General features: G+C 37.9%; 4 protein-coding genes and 1 long non-coding RNA gene across 5 annotated transcripts in view; 3 read left to right on the forward strand and 2 right to left on the reverse strand.

Annotated features, from left to right (window-relative positions):
• The first annotated feature begins 334 nt into the window (after window positions 1-334).
• Window positions 335-11,289, forward strand: LOC126055806 (uncharacterized). The gene is made up of 13 exons (XM_064039011.1): window positions 335-614; window positions 913-1,025; window positions 1,363-1,508; window positions 2,878-3,056; window positions 3,431-3,507; window positions 3,584-3,770; window positions 4,047-4,237; window positions 4,589-4,675; window positions 4,759-5,263; window positions 6,329-6,582; window positions 7,470-7,595; window positions 8,055-8,223; window positions 8,483-11,289. The coding sequence occupies exons 1-13, from the start codon at window positions 548-550 to the stop codon at window positions 8,566-8,568; spliced, it is 2,187 nt and encodes a 728-aa protein (XP_063895081.1). The 5' UTR covers window positions 335-547; the 3' UTR covers window positions 8,569-11,289.
• A 438-nt stretch (window positions 11,290-11,727) lies between these two features.
• Window positions 11,728-12,716, reverse strand: LOC126055862 (mitochondrial import inner membrane translocase subunit Tim29). Its single transcript, XM_049846621.2, has one exon. It carries the CDS (start codon window positions 12,370-12,372, stop codon window positions 11,806-11,808), a length of 567 nt encoding a protein of 188 aa, XP_049702578.1. The 5' UTR covers window positions 12,373-12,716; the 3' UTR covers window positions 11,728-11,805.
• Window positions 12,717-16,508: 3,792 nt separating this feature from the next.
• LOC135118018 (uncharacterized) lies at window positions 16,509-17,797 on the forward strand. The gene is made up of 2 exons (XR_010277308.1): window positions 16,509-16,915; window positions 17,256-17,797. It is a non-coding gene; the product is annotated as an uncharacterized LOC135118018 (long non-coding RNA).
• Window positions 17,798-18,042: 245 nt separating this feature from the next.
• Window positions 18,043-19,603, reverse strand: LOC110370410 (large ribosomal subunit protein uL23m). Its single transcript, XM_021326199.3, has 3 exons — window positions 19,447-19,603; window positions 19,056-19,335; window positions 18,043-18,266 (listed from the first exon to the last, which is right to left on the reverse strand). Exons 1-3 carry the CDS (start codon window positions 19,458-19,460, stop codon window positions 18,108-18,110), a joined length of 453 nt encoding a protein of 150 aa, XP_021181874.1. The 5' UTR covers window positions 19,461-19,603; the 3' UTR covers window positions 18,043-18,107.
• Window positions 19,604-20,676: 1,073 nt separating this feature from the next.
• The window catches only part of LOC110370363 (tyrosine-protein phosphatase non-receptor type 9), a 41,554-nt gene continuing 39,209 nt past the window's right edge, over window positions 20,677-23,021 (forward strand). Inside the window, exon 1 of the mRNA XM_049846523.2 lies at window positions 20,677-20,834. Coding sequence (XP_049702480.1) covers window positions 20,802-20,834 — 33 coding nt within the window. The 5' untranslated portion in view covers window positions 20,677-20,801. The remainder of the gene's footprint in view (window positions 20,835-23,021) is intronic.

The following is a 23,021-nucleotide window of genomic DNA, read 5'->3' on the forward strand; positions in this document are numbered from 1 at the left end:
GTATCGGCCGATTGTCGGCCAGGGTGTCTATCTAAAGAGATCAGCCAGCTGAGTGGGTTATTAATTAGTACAGACATAGGTGCACTTTATTTCGTCAACCTCATAACCCGATGGCACGGCAAAAACATTATAATACGCTTTCTGATGCTCGTGATGCTCGCACGGGTGTATCGATCACCCACATCAAGATTAGTTAGGGGCTGCTCTATGAAAGTTTCTTAAAACTCACAGAGCTATCTTGACACAAAAAATATGTTAAATACAATAGGAGTTGATATTTTCAACAAAAAGTAAACTCAATTTTGAAAACCCAAACTCTAAAGAAAATAAAAAACTGAACAAAAGTAGAAAAGCAAGCCTGGCAACATTGTGTGTTAAAAAATAACACGGCCGTTGTATGTTGACTGCGTTTGCAATTATCAATTTTATTTTGAGTATTTACTCCAAATTTTCTGTGTTTCTTTATATTTTGAAGATATCATGTTCGATTATTAATTGTTGTTAACAGACAAATTCCAGCTGCTGTTCGAAATAGAAAGATAACACCATGTATTACGATGAAGAGGAAAGATATCCCAATCCGGATTTACTTCACGTTGTTCGTCGTGAACTGTGTATGTATTTGTTTGTACCTAACACCTGGTTATCTGGTTTTGTCTAGGGTGCTTCTTAAAACTTGCAAAGTATATTTATAATAGTAGGCAATAATGTCTATTATAATGTTTGACTATTTATATTAATGGTTGTTAACGCCTGGGAAAGCTATAAAAAATTGTAGCTCAGCTGCTAGGTTTACAAGAAGAAAAGGGCTTTAGCGCACGTTGACGGTTGATTCACTTTTTTTCAGTGTGATGTAATAGTCCCACTATGACAGCTGCTTGTACCCACCAACAAAATATTGAAATGTTTCAGATGCAATAAATTCGAACCTTGAAGTCACACCCTATGGCTTGAAATATGTACCCACGCATACTGAGGATGGAATACCTATCAGAAAGCTGTATGTGTCAAATCTACCCCCAAAGGTATGATATATCAGACAGTCCTATAAAAATATAATTTCAGTCAGTCAGTAATCAAGATATTTGTGCTTCAATTTGTTGTGTAATTAGCCAAAAAACTGTGTTGTTGTCGAAGGCCACAGGTTTTTATTATTTAATTTAATAAATGTGACACCGACATTAACATGCTCTCCGATTCACGGGTGTATCAATCACCAACTTCCAGACTACAGGCTACTTTGTAAAGTTTCTAAAACCAACAAAGCAATTTCAGCCCAACCCGGTAATTTAAGCACAGCATAGCGCTTGCAACCATTACACCAACAAGGAGTACTCTTAATGAAGTTGCAATTTGTTCTAGACAACCAGGTCTGAGTTGTTTGGGGTGTTTGCTCCATACGGCTTCATCAAGAGTTGCTGGCTAAGGATGGGCGACAAGGGTCCCAACAGAACTCCCACTCCCACATATGCCTTCGTCACCTTTAGCAATCCAGCGGATGCACATAAGTAAGAAAAAAATATTTTGAATTATGCTTGCTTCCTATAAATAAGAAATGACTTGGTTTGTTTATGGTTTGTAACTTTTGATGTTATTGTATAAGTATTTTTATCAAAGACAACCTTTTTTGTACAATTTTTTATGTAATAACTTTAAAGCCCTAAAATACTTTTATCTCATCATCAGCCTATCGCAGTCCACTGCTGGACATAGGCCTCTCCAAGTGCACGCCACTGAGATCGATTTTCGGCTGCTCGCATCCAGCTCCTGCCAGCCATCTTGCGCAAGCCATCACTCCACCGTGCCTGAGGACGTCCTACACTACGTTTGCCGAGTCTCCACTCTAGAACTCGTTTACCCCAACGGTTATCGGTTCTTCGGCTAATATGGCCAGCCCACTGCCACTTCAGCTTGCTGATTCGGTGGGCTATATCGATGACCTTGGTTCTCTGACGGATTACCTCATTTCTGATGCGATCCCTCAGAGAATTGCCGAGCATAGCTCTTTCCATAGCCCGCTGAGCGACTTTAAACTTGTGGACCAGCCGTACCGTCAGTGTCCACGTTTCGGCTCCGTAAGTCATGACAGGTAGGACGCACTGATTGAAGACTTTTGTCTTTAGGCACTGTGGGATCGACGATGTTAGGACTCGACGTAGCTTCCCAAATGCAGCCCAACCCAACTGAATTCTCCTATTCACCTTGTCCTCAAAGTTGTTTCTACCTAACTGCAATGTCTGCCCGAGGTATACATATTTCCGAACAACTTCGAGAACGGCGCCGTGTATCGCAATCGGTTCCGGTAGAACATGTTCATTGAACATGACCTTGGTTTTGTCCAAGTTCATCCGTAGGCCGATGCGTAGAGAAGATTCAGCCAGGTCGTTCAGCATCTGTTGTAGGTCCTGCAGCGTTTCCGCCATGATGACAATATCGTCAGCAAATCGCAAGTGAGAGTTTTATCTCAGGATTTTAATTTTATATTTTATATAAATAATATAAATATATCAATTGAGATCAATATATTTTACAGATACTTTGTAAATAATATTATTAGTTACCATCTGATATAATCTGAATAAAAAAAATCCAAAAGCAATGAATTTCAAAATTTTTGTTTTTATTGAGTAATAGGTGACTCACATTTAGCTGAACACTAATGAGTTCAGAGTTGCTCATTCAGATGACTGTGTGTGTCAGTAGTGTTACACACACTACTGAGAAACTGCAATTCTGCAAACCACCATACAAACCAAAATGTAATTGTTTTAATGTATTTTAACTACCCTCACAAATCCAAGCAAAGAATTAAAAACACCCATAGCATATTTGATGACCTGCTTAAAAGTGTACGTGTGTAAGTGTAGTTTTGCACAGGGCACTTCAAGCTCCAGTCCACGAGAAGACGTTGAGAGGGCGCAACCTGAGGATATCCCCCGCTGACAGTTGGCACCAGCCCCCTGAGGATGCTGACGGCAGGGGACGCTGGAAGCCCCGCGGTCAACGTCGTCATGATGGAAACGCCGCTGCAGCCGTGCCTGGAATCCCTCAACCAGGTACCCATACACAAAAATTTCAAATTATTCACTTATTCTCAATAAGTGGACAAAAAAATATAGTCTACCTTTTGGTAAAAAATATTGTACTTTACTTTCTTCTTATATCTCTCAAAACTGCAGCCGCACTTCAGGCTTTACCCAAAACACATAACAAAATTATACAGGAATGACATAAAAACTGTCCAAACATAATTTTGTTTCATAGCATTCATTATTAGTTTGATTGATTAGTTAAAAAAAAAAATTACATTCCCTAATTTTTTATCATTTAAAAGATGAATTAATTTCAATCCAGAGACCCTAGAAATAAGCATTTCATCCTATTGCTTTATTTGATGTTTTTATATCTCCTAAGTCTTCTGTTTTCACAGAAGTCAACAACTCCGATTGGGTTTCAGAGAATGCAGACACAGCTGAAGCTACAACTAGTGCTACGGAAGTACCTATAGTGAGTCAACTATCCATTGAACAATATTGTTTAAGAAGTATTAAACAGTAAAAAAACTAAGCAAATCATTTACCAGTTACAGGAAAATACTGAAACACAGGACGAAGAGAAAGACAGTGATATGGAGTCTTGCTATACCATATTGGATGTTTTAAACAGGGATTGTTTAACGCACATTCTGTCATATGTTCCTATAAGAGACCTCATCAGATCGGAAAGAGTCAGTAAAACTTGGCAGATAATGGTCCGTGAATATCTTCAAGGTGTGTTCAAAGTTTATTTATTCAATAGTTAGGTAAATTTCTTCTGCTATTTTCTTCTTTATTTTGTCTTAGATCTATGTTTTGCTATTTCGTATTTTGTAAAACTGGACATGTGTGAGTAAAAGTGATCTCATAAAGGTTCCTTTACTTTTTGAGTTATGGGACCCTAAACACATTCAAAGGTCAACTCTTCTACCTTTCATATTGTAGATAGAATTTTAATATATGTACATGTTAATTGTTAATGAAATATCCAATGCAACCCACGTTTACCAGGCATCCGTATCTTCAAGACGTCATGGTGGCAGCACGTACCCGTAATGCTAACGACGGCAGTACTAAGGCGCGTATTACAGCGGGTGGGCGAGGGACTGTCTAGGTTACACATCGATCACCACTGGTCTGCGCTTAATGACCGCACGGCCCATACTGTGGGCAAGTTCTGTCCTAACCTCGAGGAGCTTAAGGTACACCCCTCCAATCTTTTTAACCCAAAAAGAAAACTAATTCAAAATAAAAAATATTAGCATCGCGATTTATCTGAAGGGAAATCATCAAATGACCCCTCCCGCCGTGGGTTAGCAGCGTGAGGGAGTGTCAGACTCTTACTGACTAAAACCCATCATGTTCCTTCTGAAGCCCTTTATGTACCAGGGCTAAGGTAACTCTTTTGAATAATCCCGCTACCCAGTTAAATAAACTACTGCGGTAACATCTTGGTACCGAGAAAATATTAGCTCTTGAATCTATTGAACGGCGTGGTTATTACCCCTTGAGCATCTCGTATAAGGGGTCTTAATTTTATTTATTTGTTTCAGATTGTTGGCATGCACACTCGTAACTGGAATCCACTTATTTATGGATGTAAACAACTGAAAAGTTTGTCTTTTGTGTCTTGCAATAAGGTATGTTTGATTTATAACTTTAATGATTTTTTATGTCTAATGAATCTTTCAGTTAAATAAAATTTGTTGTGTTTTTTTTGTAGCTGACCGACTCGAGTTTAGTCCATCTAGTCAAAAGCGAATCATGCATAGAAAGTTTAACGGTCGCAAACAACACACACGTGACAGGTCTATTCCTCACCGGTTCCAACCCTCAGAAACTGAACGCCTTGGCATTTTACAACTGCTACAGCCTCCAGGGCACTGTACTTTGTGCAGCTCTAGATACACTACCAAGCTTAACTTCCCTCAAATTAGACGTCTGTCCTCATACAATGTGGAAAATAGTACCGATGATCTTGAGAAAACTACCGAAGCTCGAAGAACTCTCGTTGAGCGAGTACATCAGTGGTGAAATTGGTTTCGCTCAGCAAAGCAATGACGCTTTCTGTGACGCGTTGGCAAAATTAACTGAGTTGAAAAGTCTAAACCTGAGTCGTAACATCTATATAACGAACGCAGTACTGAAAAGAGTGGCACAGTGTTGTACGAAGTTGGAGACGTTGAACATTTCTAGCTGTAACTCCCGCAAGATATTCCCTAACCCAGGTAAGTTTATAAATGATTATTTTAATTACATTAGTTTTATATCTCTTCTACTCGGCTTCTATGTCGTGAACTTGTTACTGATTCGTCTCGCCAATCTCTTAGCTAGTTTCGTAGAAACTTCCTCACCTGTCTACTAGACTTCTAGAGATAAAATGAATATCACAATCTTGTGATACAAATACAATGTACTGGGCACCTACGATCTATAAATCATAAGGAGGTGTGTAGGGGAAGTACATAATTTATAAAGTGTAGTACATAAGACATAAGTGGAGTTGATATATGGGGGTGTACAGAGGTAATATACCAGGAAGTAGATGGGGGAGTATAATATATGGGAATACATAGGGGTACTGAGAGAGTATACATGGAGGGTACATAAGGAAGCACATAGTGAGTATATAAGAGAGTGCATAGGGGGACTATATACACGTAGAACATATTATATATTTTATGTATTAGTTTATAAGTATTGTCATGAATGATATATATGTATTTATATATCTTTGGGCCCTAATTGCCTGAAATAAAGGAATAAATAAATCAATAAGTGAAGAGATGAGGGGGGGGGGTATATGAGTGAGGTGGTACAAAAGGAAGTAGATATTCAGTGGTAGTACGTAGGGGTAGTAAATGAGGGTGTTTATATGAAGAGCACATGGGGTATTAACTAGAGGAGTTTATAGGGGGGTTTAAATGGGAGTATATAGCGAGAGTCCACACACGCAGTATATAATGGGGTTTACAGGCCTAGTACATAAGGGGGAGTATATAAAGAAGTAGCTTAAACAGCGCCTGCAGTACCCACGACATTAGATTTGCCACTATCGTGAACTGGTTTGACTATTGTTGCAAAATTTCAAATCCTGTCACGATATGTTTACGTCTAGCAGTCATGACGACAGCTCGTGTCTTCACGTCATAAAAATATAAATCCACCTTGAGACCGAGACTTTTTGCTTCGATCTAGGTTAAAAATTTTCTTGTTTTAATGGATTGATGTTCATTTTTTTGTTTGTTTTATCCTTATGTGATTTGTAATGTGTTGTGTTGCATTGATCACAGAGCCGCAGGGTCTTGAGGAGGCAGGTTGTAAACCGCGTGTCTCGACAGGCGTCGGCGACGAGGGCCTCATAGCGGTGTGCCGCGGCTGTCGGTCGCTGGCCGACCTCGACGTGTCGTACCTCGGCGCGCTGTCCGACCACGGGCTGCGCGCCGCCGCCGCCCTCCCCCGCCTCACGCGCCTCACCGCCCGCGGCAACCCCGCGCTCTCCGCCGCCTCGCTGGCCGCCTGCCTCGCCGCCTGCCGTCTGCTGCAGGTACATACCTCACCAGCCTCACGCGCCTCACCGCCCGCGGCAACCCCGCGCTCTCCGCCGCCTCGCTGCCTGCCTCGCCTGCCGTCTGCTGGTACATACCACCAGCCTCACGCGCCTCACCGCCTGCGGTAACCCTGCGCTCTCCGCCTCGCTGGCTGCCTGCCTCGCCTGTCTGCTGCGGTACATACCAGCCTCACGCGCCTCACCTGCCGCCCGCTCCGCGCCTCTTGCCCTGCTCGCGCCTGCCGTCTGCTGCGGTACATACCTCAGCATCGCGCCTCACCGCCGCGGTAACCCTGCGCTTCCGCGCCGCTCGCTGCCTTCCGCCTGCCGTCTGCTGCCATCACCAGCCTCGCCTCACCGCCCGCGGTAACCCTGCGCTCTCCGCCGCCTCGCTGGCCTGCCTCGCTGCCTGCCGTCTGCTGGTACATACCTCACCAGCCTCACGCGCCTCACCGCCCGCGGCAACCCCGCGCTCTCCGCCGCCTCGCTGGCCGCCTGCCTCGCCGCCTGCCGTCTGCTGCAGGTACATACCTCACCAGCCTCACGCGCCTCACCGCCCGCGGCAACCCCGCGCTCTCCGCCGCCTCGCTGGCCGCCTGCCTCGCCGCCTGCCGTCTGCTGCAGGTACATACCTCACCAGCTGAGACTTGTCGTACCTGGTCGTACCGGTGCTTCTGAGGCGTGCTCGGAGGTCGTGAGGCTGCGACCACGACCGCGAAACTCGACGACGACAGGCGGTGGACACGAGGACTGCTCATTCATTTATTCATACATACATGATGGTCATCTATAAATTGGTTCATTTGTTCTATTACTTGATTATTATTCTGTTTTACTTTGACTCCTCATATGTATGTTAAATAAATAAATCATGTGTGTTGCAGGAGCTGGACGTGTGCGGATGCGACGGTGTGTCGGAGGAGGTGGTGGAGGCGGCGGCGCGGGCGCTGGCGGACCATCCGCGCCCGCTCACGCTGCGCCTCGCCGGCACCGCCGCGCAGCCGCAAGACGTAAGTTACGCTAACCATTTATATCATCCTATGTACCTCGTGTCGGACGTGGTGACTTTGTTACATTGATTTTTTTTTAATATTATTTTCAGTATTACCATTCGTTGATAATCTGAAATAATAATTATGATAATGTAAATAAAGTTAGTTACTGGCAATTACCGGTTATTTAGTGCAACTTCCCAAAAAGGAGGAGGTTATCAAGTTCTTTGGGTTCTCTTTTTTTATGTATGTTCACCGATTAGTCGAAGATGCCTCGATCGATTCCCAAAATAATTTTTTTGTTTGATTTCGGCCTAGAAGTCGGTGACGAAATAAACATAGCTGCATGTGCTAGATAGTGACGTCTAGGCCGATGCACCTAAGAATAGTTTTTTTTAGCTTTTTAGTGTTTTTGGAAGTTGGCTTTGTTTTTATTTTGTATTTTTAATGGAAATAACAATGTCTAATATATTGCAGCTGCAGCAAGATTTACCAACGCACAAGCTATTAACGGTAGACATTCACGACGACCGCAGTAACCCGCATCTCCGGCCCGACTTCGTTGATCACATCTTCGACGACAGTTCCGACGACTCCCTCGGAGATCTGTACGATCATGATGATTTCGACGACTTCTTTGGACCAGGTAAGAAAACACTTACATATTTTTCGCCTGACTCCCAAATTAGGTACCTTAATTAACTATTTCCAATAACTGGACATTCATCCAGTAAGTATCCAGTAGTGAAATATCTCCTGTGCCAAATTCCATTCATTTCCATTCAAATTCCGTTCAGTAGTTGAGCGTAAAATCGTAAACAAATCACTTTCGCGTTTATTTTAAAGACATTTTTATGACCGAAAATAATATAGTCATCGAAATAACAAAACGTTACTCATTATAGATGACGAACTGTTCTTGGACGACGACTTAGATGACTTCGACTTGTACCAGTTCGGGCTCCGAGCGCCAGACATCATCCTGCTCTAGGATCCTGTAGTCACCCCATAACGCATACTTACTACCCCAAGCATTGCAACGAAGCCTTGTAATGCCAACAACATGGTCTATGTTACAACATACATCTGCTGAAGAAATATTTTTAGAATTAGTTGTTTTGTTCCAGTGATTTGTTTATATTTCTTGTAAAAAGTAAATCAAGGTTTTATTTAAGGCCGATTTTATTTTTCATTTCTAATATTGAATGTTTGTATGTACCTTATTGTGAAAGTTATTCATTATGCGAATGAGAGCATCATTTTTTTATTTAAACGCTAATGTTTGGCTTGATTTAAAATATGGTTGTAATTTTAAGAGGTGAAATATATCGTATGTATTACTAGTATGCCTAATTGGACCTAATGTAAAGTTTCTAATCAAGCATTAATAACTATTGTGACTCTGATTCATAGTCAATAACAGTATACATAATATAGGCAGTGTGATGTAGAGTATTTACTGATTAGCTTAGCTTCGAGAACCAACCACTCTGGGACTCATTAATATCGAAAGCTGTGTAGCTAGTGTGGCTAAATGTACGACATTGTTTATCTTGTATAACATTTTGGAACGAATGGCTTTACCCGTACAATAGCACACAAACTCAATACAAAATAACAGATTGTAACATTGTATAATATCTTGCTGAAGTTCTGTGACACCAGTTGTTAACATGGTCGCCTGTACTTGTGTACAGGGACATTGTATTGTTATGAGAGCTCAAATTTAATTTAAAGTGATCAGAATTGTCAATTTCTGTATTTTGTTAATGAACAATAGTTTACATGTTATGAGCTTTGCCAGCAATCAAATTAATGTTTTATACAATTTTGTGCCTTTAAAGCAATACTGTATTAACACATAATCTTGTTGACCTATACATATAGCATATTTATATTTGAATAGCCAATTTAGCCAATAAAACAGTTAACTGATACCTGTTATTATGTAGATATTTAAAGAATTGTAATGACAGTCGCCACTTGAAATTATGAATGATATTTACTACGATGAAAGATGTAATAAAATTGCTGGTATGCAATACACATACACATTAGGCTGTTGAAACTGAAATCTATAATTGTAAGACTTTAATTGTTATAATTATCTGTGATGAAACATTATTTTCGCAACACAGAAGTCCCACACCTCATCTAGCTGTAGCCATTATTGTTTATTTATGTATAAAAGTTTTGATGTATTGTATTATAACTATAAGCAAAGTCTGAAATATTGTGATAAAATAAATTATTCAAACCTCATTTCTGATTTATGCATTACTCAATGATTTGATTAAACTGCAGTGAAAAATTCATGTTTACACATATTCAATTAATTAATCGAAGGTTTTGCTGCTTATTAACTACTGCTTGAAGATTGTAAGATTGTCTTTGGTTGTTGTTGTATTCATGTAAAGAGTATTGTATATTATTATGCATATATACATGTAGAGCAAAATAGAAAACTTCTATTATAGTCCTACGTTCAGTCGTTGTTAGAAACACCTTTATAAGAAAGTATAAAATATCCAATTTGTACCTACTTGAAGAAACGGGAGCGAATAAACTAAATTCAACTACATTGGTGATAACCATTTTACCATTGACAATCAACTAATGAAATGTGATATTGTGATTTATAAAATTTATGTGTCCATAATTCTTTACCAGCTTAATATGATTTCTTATTATGTGCTTAATATTTTCTATGGCATATTATAAGGAGTTATGTGATGAATGTACTTATTTATGTTGGTTTTGTTAATTTACTTCAAATATCATTGAAGTTTATGTAATATTATGATCATATTGAGCTGGGTAACTGTAGATAAGTTGTTTTATCAAGTATAAAAAGCAGTGATTCAAAAGAGGTGTTGCGAGTTTTTTTTTTGCTCTTAATTTAGACAGGAAGTTTTAAGTTTAGAGTATTTTTTCTGGTGTTTTTATTACATTACTGTAACTTTATGACCTTTTCACTTTATAAGAACTTAATATCCTAATCAAAGTGGTCATTTTTATTTGTTTTTAATACAGAATGATTTTTGTTTTAATCACAGTTGGAAAATCAATAACTATTTACATTTTTTAACATTTTATTAGATTCTTAGAAGCCAATAACGCTTTTAATTTCCTGGACATTAGAGAAGTTTTTGTTGATTGGGCCAAACTTAGTTATAATGGATTCAAAACAAAAATTTGCTCTATTTAGTTTGTGGAGTGGAAGTATTCTGTCACTTATTTATTTTGTTGAAGCTTACATGTTTTTATTTCATCCTAGTATCAGAGTACTGTGTTTTAAACACATTTTTATTTTCATTGACCTAGATTAATTTTCCAATACATTTGCCTATTGTAAAAACATGTGAGCTGTAATTTAAACTTCTTTTACTTGTATCAGTGATGTTAATTCGATTTTACATTAGTCAGCCTCTAATAACTAGAATGTGAAAAAGTTTTGTTTGTTGATTTGTTTTCAATTTATGTAACATCATCACTCATTTCTAAATGTGTTCAATGTTGTAATGTTTATAGAAGAATATATATTATGTATATTTGCTGGGTTCACTTAGTGGTGATTTATGTTTTTAGAATTGCATTTTGGTCAAAAACCTAAAGCATGAGATGATTTGTGAAACTTAATAGTTTTTATACATTAATTGTTTTAACATATTAGTAAGAACCGAAATACAAAAAAAGATTCTTCAACCAGAAATTTTATTAATTAAAACCTCTCTTCCTTATTATATTTATTTTATCCAAGAAAGCTAACTCGTCTGTAACTTATTTCGTGGGTGAGCTAATCATAATATTCACTACAGTTAATTGATGTGATCACAAAATTAAATAAATACACACATTTAACTGCTTGAGTGCTGCTAATTAACACTACAACAGAAAATAATAGAAAACCAATTGTGTCTGCATGGATCCACCCCACTGGCCAATTAAGGGTTAAATGCATATTGATGACAGAACCATGTCACATTTTTTTCTTAGTTTATTTCCTTAGGATGCGAAACTACTGAACTGATTTGAAAAGTTGTTTCAATATTGGAATTCTAGACTATCCCAAACTTACAGGCTTTATATTATCCCAGTATAGGCATAAATACCTAAAGGAAAACAACTACTGTGTAATAAAACAATTAAATAGTAATAACTGAAACTATATTAACAATCTAAATCATGATACAACAGTATATTCACAAAGATGATGGTTACACAACTTCTAATAATTAACATCATAATTATGGGTTTTTATGTAAAGGTTCCACCACTGGCCCATTATTCCTACATCAATAATTCTTGAAGGCCAGCTTGTGAATGTGGGTTGGAGGTAGGAACACTGTGCCTTGTACAAGTCGCAGGAGTCATTCAAGTCAGTTGTGTACATGAGAGAAAATATTCCTAAACTTTTGTAACGAATCACACCTTGGTTATAACAAGTGTCCAGGTACCATAGATGTTTCACTGTTTTTGGATTTAGACAATCTGGGCTCACCATAACAGTCTCATTGTTTATTCGTTTTAGATGGTCTTTGAAGTCGAGCTCACTTGGATTTCGCATGGATAATACATACAGGGTCCCTAGCCCAACGGTCCATTTCATTGCTCTCAACGGTTCATCTTGAATATCAGTTCTCAAGTCCACCAGCATTTGACGATAGTCACCGAAAATGTTCTTCCAGTATACTGCCCATTTATTTAGTATTTTCCCTTGAAGTTTTTCAGGAAATTTAATTTTATTCTTAAGATTTGATATAATGTTGGGTGCCTTAGTGAGACTTTTAATCATTTTGAGAGTAGCCGATCCACATTAAAAAATACAGAATTCTAAAATGTTTTGTTTAGAAGGTTAGGTTAGGTTCATATGTCAGTATGTCAGTTCTGTCAGTTTGATCCGTCGCTGTCATTTGTATTATGGGTATGGTGATGCTCGATGGTATGGTGTTATCAGTTTCAGTTTTTCAAAAGAAAGTTAACATGATGTGCCATTGCATGAATTTTTTTGTGGTAATTGCTTTTTAAAATTACTACGCAAACCTTGAGTTTATATTAATCAAGAAGAAGTTGGCAAGGCAACAATGTCTTTCACCAGTATCGCGTTGCGTGTCCAGTCTACAGTTACTAGATTTAAATTGAACGAATTGTAAACCTACCTAGCTTCATTTGATTTCAGCTTGATAAGGTGATTGAGGACCGTCTAAGGCTAAGAACTCACGAAGCGATTTTCACCCGCGACCGCCGCGGCTGCGGGCCCGTAGCTTCTGTAGAATGCAGATATACATGTAAAAAATTAAAGCACATTTCACGACGCGTTTTACGCCCGCAGTCTGCGCGTTTGTTTGCGAGTCCCGCTGCACCGGCGGGCAACTAGTAGAAACGCGCGGGCCGCGGTCACCCGCAGCCTCGGCGGGTTGAACCCGCGCGCTCCGCGGTCGATTGGCCGGCGATCGCAGTAGCGCAGAGGCTGCCCGTCTTGCGTCTTGCGATCATTGGCCGCCACATTTGCGGGCGATAATCTCAACCGCGACGGCTGTGTAACCGCGCAAATAACCGGTCTCGTAAGTTTGAAATTAAAAACGCAGTTCCGCCACCGCGGCGGGCACGGTTCAAAATCGCTCCGTGAGTTCTTAGCCTTCCTTGGTAAACTAACGTCGAACGCCTAACTTGCTAAAGTTGCTTGATAAAGTTTACCAATGGTATTGTTTCTAGAAGCAAATGTGCTCCATAAATAGTCAATATAATTGCGCAATATAACGATATTGTGCAATTAGAAATATTGATTTTGAGCTTTAATATTGAACATTGCGCAATGATTTTTAGCAAACAATTAATTGAACAATATTTTGACGAATTATATTGACGATTTTTTCGCTAAAAATCATTGCGCAACCCTCAACAAAATCATATAATTTTCGAAACGTTTTTGTTATCAACCATTTAAAATGAAAAAACAATGAAAACAAAGTCCAGTTCTTGGGTATCGGTTCAAAGGGCTCGGTGCAATGTTTTTTTTTTATTTGGCAACGGCTCACTCACATAGTAGGTACAGCGCCATTTGGCACTGTTTTTGTGGGAGCAATTTTTTTAGTGACTGAGTAAAACAATCTGAATAGCAATAAGGACTCGCTTTTACAATTTGCCATTAATTTATTATCCAATGAAAGATCGTAACTTGAAGTGCCGCAGTTGTCTTTAAATCATGTCAGGTGTCTTCAACGGTGGTATTATCCTTTCCTTGTCGGCATAGAACCGCCGCCTTTTGCTTCTCTCCTTTTCCTTGAAAAGTTATTCATAAACATTTCTGGGGGAGGCGGTGGTGGTGGTGGCTGGAAATCAGGTGCTTGCCTGACAACCTGCAAATAATTAATGAAATAATACCTTACATTCATAATTTAATTGGTAGTATGACTAAACTGAAAAACATAACTGATTAAGGCCTCTGATACAGCATACAGCCGTGAATATTTATAGGAATTTATATGTTCCAGATTTTTTTCTATTTTATTATGGTTACCGTACCCACAAGCTATTTGCCTGTTACAGGCGATACACGGTAGATAGCCAGTCAGCTGATGTATTTATGTTGCCGCTATAACAATAAATACTAAAGACTAGGATATAATAAATATTTGAGTGGGCAAGGAACCCTGCGAAACCGGATCACACTTGGCCCTTGGAAAAAAATGAGGGGGGATTTACACCATTTACCTATACATAAAGTTCTGCTTGGTAATGATTTCTGTCTGACTACGTGTGGCCATCTACGTCACATGACGAAATCTTCCGTGTTTCAACAGCACGTCTAAATTGGTAGGTCCCAGCTGCCATTTGAACATCCTTGATAGTGTTTACAGGTGGTCAGAACCCAGAAAGTCGGATAACAAGTCCGTAAGGGAATACGTAATCCGGATACGGATTGCAGATAATATTGGTACTCGTATACCTAACGAGATATCGATAAACTTACCCGGTTAGAAGCATGAAGAGAACTGCCGAAAATGTTGGTTAAAGCCGCAGATCCAGGAGCGCCTGGTGCTGCCGATATTAATGCACAGTTTGCCGCGAGGCAAATAGCAAAGACCATCAAATAAAACAAGCGATTCATCTTAACTGGTCACTACTGTGGCTGTCTTACACGTTAGACACATTTTTATAGCCTTTAGCAGATCGCATGTTACATTAACGGAAACCTTTGACAAACAATGCAACAACTTCCTGCGCGATATACGTGAGAGATAGCGAAACATGTTGATTGTTATTGCTGTGATAAAGTTAATTATGCCTTACTAACATGTTAGGCCACATTGCAGATGTCAATCAGGGTCAAGTAATTATGAAAATAACTAAGTTATTATAAAAATTACTCGTATTTATCAATGTTTTTTCCGTCGCTAAAGTTGGATTTCTTTCATCAGATGTTGATAGAAGAAAAAATATAAGTAATCTTCATCAAATCTTCAAATAATGCGCAGGTTTTTAAGTCTAGTATTCAATCCAGACAACAGCTGAAGACAAGCGAAGAAAGAATTAAAATTCCCTTTTGGTCCCAGGGGACACAGTCAATTTAAGGCTTCCAGTAGCATTAGGAAATTTGAAATTATTTAACTACTCCGTGAAGACCACCTCGACGAGGCGCTAAAATATGTAGGTTAGTTCAGGGGCTTGATTCTGCGAATTTTACTTAATCAGCATACGCTTGTTCACGTCACGTCACTTGTCACGTCGCATTCAGCAATTTTTTGTTTTAATTAACGTTTTCATCCTTTTCTGTGATTCAATCATGAATTATATTGTCTGCAAATGATTTACGATTGTAGAGCAGACTATCCTATAATCCAATGACAGACCAATGGCAAACCAATGCAATCTCATTGGAAAACGATTGGTCTTATATTAGTAGCAGAATTCCCGTTAAGGTTAAAGACTTCTGACACTTACGCGAATATTAGACATTTAAATAAAACTACGAAGAAGATTAGTCAATTCTTACCACCTGTCAAGTGTCACATACCTCTACAAGATGCGGGTGTATACAAGCTTGAATGTGATTGTGGTCTCTCTTACATAGGCCAAACTAAAAGAAGCATAGGGACCCGCGTAAAAGAACACATCGCCGATGTCAAACACCGCCGTTCCAGACAGTCAGCAGTTTGTGAACACACACTAGACAAGGCCCAGCATTACATCAGATTTGATAAACCACAAGTCCTTGCAAAAGAAAACCGATTCCTACCTAGGATGATTCGCGAGGCTATTGAAATTAAAAAACATCCAAATTTCAATAGAGAAGATGGCTGGGTCATACCACCTGCTTGGAATCCCATCATAGAAACTATTAAATCAAAATCCAAGCCTACAACTGCTCGACCTAAGGATACAGTTAGCTCGTTTTGCGTGAATCGGATTGTCAATAATAATTAACAAAATGTAGGGTAGCTGTTTGTAACTAATATATCAAGACGACCAACACCTTAGTCTGCCCGTGACCATGGATGCTGTAAAGGATCCGAAACGTCGGGATTAAATAATATAATATAACCGCGATAAAATCCGTAAAAGTAGTTTTATTTAAAGGTTAAAGACTCTATTGCGATTGATTAGATTGTTACCCAATTGTTACTTTATTACATTAGCCGCATCGGGCAACTGTTTACCTACTTACGAGGGTACCTATAGTTATAATCTATGGATATAAACATTATGTCCATGGATATTGACGTGACTTCCCGACCGACGCGCAACTCTCGTGCGCTGCTGGTAGTTTCCCAACCATAGAGTTTATGGTGATAATTTGATATGATGGATGTACCTATTTATAAAATCCAATTAATACAAATTAATTGTCTCATTGAGGCTCAACAAGTCAAACAAGCTAGGTGATTGAACATTCGTTCGTTATTTTTTTATATCGTCGCATTGGTAAGTACTTTGAAAAGCAACGAGTTGAACGAATTATTCAAGTGGTCACGTCACTATTATACCTACTACCCGCACCCGCCAAAAGTTTACTGTCACTCAAATACTCAATCTTTCGTTCTTCTGTTTAAAAAGCAATATCAGCTCGACAGTTACTGTATTTCAATCTTAATTAGATGTATATTTGTAAGGTTCTAGCAAAAATGGAGTCGAAATCGCAAGCGACGCCTGTTGTAGCTTCGGCTGCAGGCAAAGTTTACAAAGTTCCTAATCGCTTAGGGCGCGGTGTTCCTGAACTTACAGATGTATATACTAAGAAATGTTCCTGCAAGAGAGACAAAACAATAGTTTTTTGTCGTTCATGTGGCTACTACTGCAATGGAAGAATTCGCCTGATATGTGAAAAGCATCCTCGCGTAAGTACTTAACTTTTGGCTTGACTTTTCTTACAATCTTTATGTAGGTAAGCTACACAGACGATGAATATATTACTTGTTGCTTTGTAGTTTCATTACTTCTGTCGTTCTTTCCTATGTCCGTATTACTTTGTAAAAACTATTTATTGCATTGTTATAGCAAAAACAATTTTAATTTTTTAACTACCTACAAGTATATTTGTGGTAGAAAGATTCGATTACGCACATTCTTTTCCTATCTTCACTTATATCCTGTTCTTACTTTTGCAACTTAGTTTATATATTTTGCCAATCCAAGATTGAACCTTGTAAAAGTTTTAATAAAATTATTTGTTTGCAGGTAACGTTCCTCTTGGATATAGCAGAATGTCCACGGTGCCATTCATCCTTGTTCCTGGATGAGTATTCTGGTGGGAACTCTTAATTAATAACGACACAAACTATTGTAACAACTATTATTTACTTATGACATTTCTTGTTGTTTTCAAAGTTTTTCTTGATATTTATGTGTGTTGAGCTGATCAATAAGTCATGTTATACTGATACTTTTATTACTTGAATCATTATTGATATAATGACTCATAATAATTTGAACCTGTATTAATATGACTTATTGTTTTGCTACTTAACTTGGGTTTAACTTGAGTAAGTTTGTTTATCATTTAAATATTAATTTAAATGTGAGAAACTGTTATTTAGTTCATAATGGCATTGATTGCCCATTTCTAAGAGTAATATAAGAGTATTGAATTTGTTGTGTTGTAGAGAAACATTGTTTTTTTTTGAGAAAAAAGCCATTTCTGTTTCTTGATCTAACATTTTTGCAACAAGTTGTTTCAACTGTAATTAGCTAAGTGCCTTAATAAACTAGTTATAATGACATGGGTTGTTTTTTACTATTTCCTGTGCATATTGAGAAAGTCATTAGAGTAGAGGGTAATTCCTCTGTGGTAGAGGGTCATTTAAGTCTAGTTGTAGCTACGGCGAAACTTGCAGAACATTACCAATATAACCAATGTAACATCTGTGTATCCTGTGTTTCATACAAATAAAAGATTTTTATTCTATTGGACTCAAAAATATTTCAATGTACACTGCACAGGGAGTAATTTGATTAAGAGACAACATAAAATTAACAGTTTTTATTACTAAATTTATATCTACATAAATTAATCTTTTGGGCTTATTTAACTTATATTGAGAACCAACTGGGAACATCTGTTCTGTCTTTATTGCGTTCGATGTAATTTTTGAAGCTTTTCTTAGCTTCTGTCAAAGCTTTTTCTTCATCTCTCTCTCCATCTTTTTCTTTTCCAAATATATTAGGGTATTCGAATTTCATATCTTTGGGCTAAAACAACAACAAAATCTTTAATGCCTGGATCTTTTCTATATAGAAAATCATGATAGATGGCTATGTTGCATGACTACAAAAAATTTAAAACTAGTGCCCTAGTGTGTACAGTTATCGGCACGGATATTGGGCCCTGACCTTCACCTGCGCGAAGAAACGATTTACTGCCTTATGCGTACGGGTGCGCAAAGCGATCCCCACTCTTCCGCCGAGAGCGCAATATCCGTGCCGGTAACTGTATCAAAATCAATAAAACATAAATACCAAGTTTAAAGATGAGGGAAAGAGCACACATTTACTGACATGTGAAAAAGTCATTTAACTGATATAGGACTTAATTTTGGCTCCACAGAATTTACTCAATTGCCAATCTATCTATAATATTATCTATGGAGACCATCAATACATATTTCAGTCTTTTTTTAATTTGTGATAATCTTTTATGTCAATCTCCATAATAATGGGCCCAGAGACTAAAGTGCTGACACATGAGTTTCAAGTCTTATGGAGTACAGCAACACTCAAAATGTTAATTTACTGTCCCAAATTAAAATTGGACTGTAGCAACATCATTATCATCATCTTTTCAATATTAGTTCACAACAGTATGTCATCATAGCCACTTAAATTTAGATGAAGAAATAACAGGCTTTGTAAAACTTCAAATTTAAACTGAAACTAATGCTGTTGACTTTGACTTTGAAATTATGACTATGAAAACCGCACATTATTTTCTACTTACCGTACCGCTAACTACTAACTACTGTAATAATGTACAATACTTACCAATACAACATAAGCACTCTTGACATCATCATCCTTCACAATATACCCTTTACCAATATCTCTTCGGAATTTTCCTAAGGCTATTCTAGTTCTTATATCAACCACAGGGATATTGTATATCTTCTCCAAGTAATTCTTCATGTCGTATTTGGTCATTTCCATGGAGCAGTGAAACTGAACTACATTAGGGAGTTGCTTTGGCTCTGGTCGTACAAGTTTCATCCAGAAGTTAGGCAAGAACACCCTTAACTGAGGGTTGCCTCTTTGGTATATTGGGTACCTGGAATTTTAAAACGTATTTTTACTTTAACACTTGTGTATTTTAATAACCAAAAATACTTCTGACCTAATGAATAATTAATTTAAGTATTACATAATTACATGGACTTACCAGCGAGTAGACATTTTGGTTATCAATTGTTTATTTTAGTTAAATATTTTTAATTTTACATTAGCTGTTGATCTATTTCCTAACCTTAAAATCTTGTTGAGTGACGTAACTTCTATAATGTCTATGCTGTGCTAATACTCTGAGTCTATTGCAAATCCACAGATTATCTCTACTTGTCACTCGCTGAGACGCCCTCTATATTATATTTCTGTGTAAGCTGCCGGCTTCAAAATCGTCCGAAAAGCCACACAGGGGCCCGATTCTCCTAATTTTACTTAAGCAACATACGATTCACGTTCGACTCGATTCGACTGATATCCAATCCCGACTCGATTACGATTGAAGCGTATGTGGCATAAGGCGGCCAACTTTCCGAAAACTGAATGCGGGACTTAACCTTTCGTGAAAAAGGGGGGGGGGGGGCATTGAAAAATGATCGGACGGAACTGATAAAATAAAAACCGTAAACAAAAAGCTATAATTTAACCTATCAATATCGTGTCACAGCGTGCACTAATGTCTTATTTTCAAAATCATTAGGCCTCACGAGTTCAGTAGAAATAAAGAGAACGAGATTATATTATAGGTAATCTGTGTTCCTGCACTGTTGAGCGTGCGCGTAGGTGGGTGTTGTGTAGAAGTGTGGTAGAAAAATAGGGATGCGGGACATGCGGGACGCATACAACGTTTTGCGGGACTATTTTACTAATAATTTCAAAACGGGATTTCGTCAAGCATTGCGGGACGGTCCCGCAGAATGCGGGACGGTTGGCCGCCTTAATGTGGCATTATGCATATCAAATCAAATCAAATCTCTTTATTTTCAGGCTGCATAGGCCCATAGATATATACCTTAAAGACTAACATACATAATATATTATACAACCGCCCGATATGGTTAAAACTGCTATTACAATCATATTGCGATTCGATTTCTATTCGATTTTGACATTATTAACTTAGGAGAATCGGGCCCCAGAGCTTTGTGTATGAAAAATAAGTGAATGCTCGTACGCAGGAACACAAAAGCACCATTACGGCCACGCAACGATCCGAGAAGGCGCTCTCCATTTTGAATGAGCGGAATTTGATAAGAAGTGGGATAGAGAGGGCCTCCACGTGCAGTGACCTTTCTCGCAACCACATAGCGTTGGTTAGGGAGTTTCTCTTTTCAAAGCTTATGTTTAATTCTTTCCGTTGGTTTAGGTTTGTACAGAGAAGTCTTATTTTATGCAAAATCTGGTATAGCTACGGAAAAATAATATTTGGTATAAGCAATACTGCTTGAGATGAGTCTGTCAAATAAAATCTGAATGTCAGTCGGCTAGTCATCAATCTGTCAGTTAATTGTAAAGATGGCGGTGGCTCTGTCACCCGATCAGGAGTTGGTAAGTAATTTAACGATATTTTAATGGAAATGTAAAAATTAATAGGCATTTAACACGAAAATTCTCTTTTTAGGCAATATTGTCTTACAAGGTTGCAAGTCAGTGACTTTTCTATTTTGATTTTCTTAGAGGATGTGGTTTGCAACTTGCTTCGTTTACCATGTCATCAATGTTTGTTTTGATTACTTCGTGTCTTGTTGTTACAGTTAAAAAGTTTCCTCTGAGTAAAATCGGCGTCCCATTTGTTCTTCCCGAGTGTAAATTACAAGCCCATTTTAAGCTATACTCAATTGAGGCATCTACATCCTCAGATAAAATTGATTCTATGTGCATTCTACATGATTCTGGGTATTCAACATGACAATATATGCGTGTAGCTCCTCCTATTTCCGCTTCGATCTTTTTTTAGATCATCTTCGTATCTGAATCTGTAATTTCTTAGCTGATATGTAACAAAGAGTGTAAACAGTAAAACTAATTCTTATACCTTACATAGATGTATGAAAGGTGTTTTTTCGTTAATGAGTTGAAGTAAAACATGTAATGATGTTTGTTATTAGCTAATTAAATTGGTTTTATTTTCTGTTTAGTTTATGAACAATAGTTCGATTATTTAAAAACAGCAGTTCTAATGAGGACTGATGGTTGTTTGAAAATTTTTATTTAATTGTGTTGAATAAATATTTACGAGTCAGATTATACATAAACAATGGTAAACAAGGACAGGTAAGGCCCAATATTGGTAATTGATTCTCCTTTACGTGCCTGTCTGATTCGTTACTACCCAAGATGCAGTCAGACTGCATCTGACGGCATTATATTCCCTCATGTAGTCTCCAAAATTGTTCTATTTGCAACTTTTATATAGAATCATCTTGGAAGCACACAGAATCACAACTTACATAAACAGTTATATTTGAATAGTAGCTGTTTTGTGTCTCGTGGTGTGTCACTTGTGTCTCGTGGGAAGTACTGCCAATACCCGGATAAAATATAGCTTCCCAACAATGAAAATTTTTGTGTGTGTTCAGTGGCAAAATAAATACACTCAACAGACTCGCAGAAACTGATTTCTAGAGCCATGTCAAAAAGTATTACTTTGTCCTTTTCTGTGTTTTGTGAAAGCGGTTTCTATTTTTTTTGTATATTTATGCTAATTTATTTTCAATGACATGACAATTTCGGGTTGCATCAAACATTTTTGTCTGGAAGGAATTGCTTAATACAGTCAAAACCGATTAAGGCAACATCGTTTTGAATGACATACTGGTTAATTTGATCAAAATCAAAGGTGCTGGCTGAATGCTATATGCTATACCTGTCACTGGTTATTACAGCTATCGGTTTTACAACTAAATATGAGTAGTTCCTTCGATGTCATTATAACGGATTTTAACTGTACTCAGAAATTAAAGAATCAATCAAGCAATTTCCTTGTAACTTGGCTTAAGAATGTGTGTTTTTTTTGTTGCAATGACTAGCCTTCTTAAGTATTTGTGGTCTCAGGTCTATAATTTATTGGGGATCTTTCATTCTAGAATATTTAATTTTGTTTTATAATTTTGTATTATATTGCAAGAGTGGCTTATTTGTTTATTGTAGTGATTATATTTAGCTCCTCTGTACGCTGGCGCGCTGGCGATCGGTACCTAAGTACGTCGAGTGTACCATGCTATCGCCGAAACGTTTATAATTAGAACCCAAAATCTGGAATAGTGTATGCACATTTCAAAAATTTGTCTTCATTGTTAACCGAAAAATTTGGAAACCAGCTGTCATGGTATGCCATGCCCATGTGATGCGAAGGAATGAAGATCATGTTATGAGGAAGGTGATGAGCATGAACGTCGATAGATATAGAGGAAGGGGATGACCAAAGAAACGATGGATGGAATGTGTGGAAGCTGACATGGCTAGTAAGGATGTTGCTTGTGAGAGGATTTCTGATAGAAGAATATGGAAGAAGAAAACATACTGCGCTTATCCCAAATAAAATTGGAATAAAGTATCATCATGCTCCTGCTGATGATACTTATCCTGATGGATAGATAGAAAGATATAATAAATAGAAAACTCCCCGTTTATAAACATTAGGTATTCTTATAGCTCTTAATCTAGCTGTAATAATAATAAGAGATTTCGGCTGTGACTTGTGTTAATTTATTTGTCCAGTTTGAATAAAACTAT

This window comes from Helicoverpa armigera, chromosome 17 (genome assembly GCF_030705265.1).
Source record: "Helicoverpa armigera isolate CAAS_96S chromosome 17, ASM3070526v1, whole genome shotgun sequence".
Lineage (NCBI taxonomy): Eukaryota > Metazoa > Arthropoda > Insecta > Lepidoptera > Noctuidae > Helicoverpa > Helicoverpa armigera.

What these genes read in the sequence shown, in the direction of transcription:
- LOC110370410 (XM_021326199.3), bottom strand. An exon ending in AGAGTGCTTATGTTGTATTG is followed by an intron (nt 18,267 to 19,055) that starts GTAAGTATTGTA and finishes TTGTTGTTTTAG; the next exon opens with CCCAAAGATATGAAATTCGA.
- LOC126055862 (XM_049846621.2), bottom strand. Translation starts at nt 12,372, where the DNA reads ATGATTAAAAGTCTCACTAAGGCACCCAACATTATATCAAATCTTAAG.
- LOC126055806 (XM_064039011.1), top strand. Translation starts at nt 548, where the DNA reads ATGTATTACGATGAAGAGGAAAGATATCCCAATCCGGATTTACTTCAC. An exon ending in TGTCAAATCTACCCCCAAAG is followed by an intron (nt 1,026 to 1,362) that starts GTATGATATATC and finishes AATTTGTTCTAG; the next exon opens with ACAACCAGGTCTGAGTTGTT. An exon ending in CTTTTGTGTCTTGCAATAAG is followed by an intron (nt 4,676 to 4,758) that starts GTATGTTTGATT and finishes TTTTTTTTGTAG; the next exon opens with CTGACCGACTCGAGTTTAGT.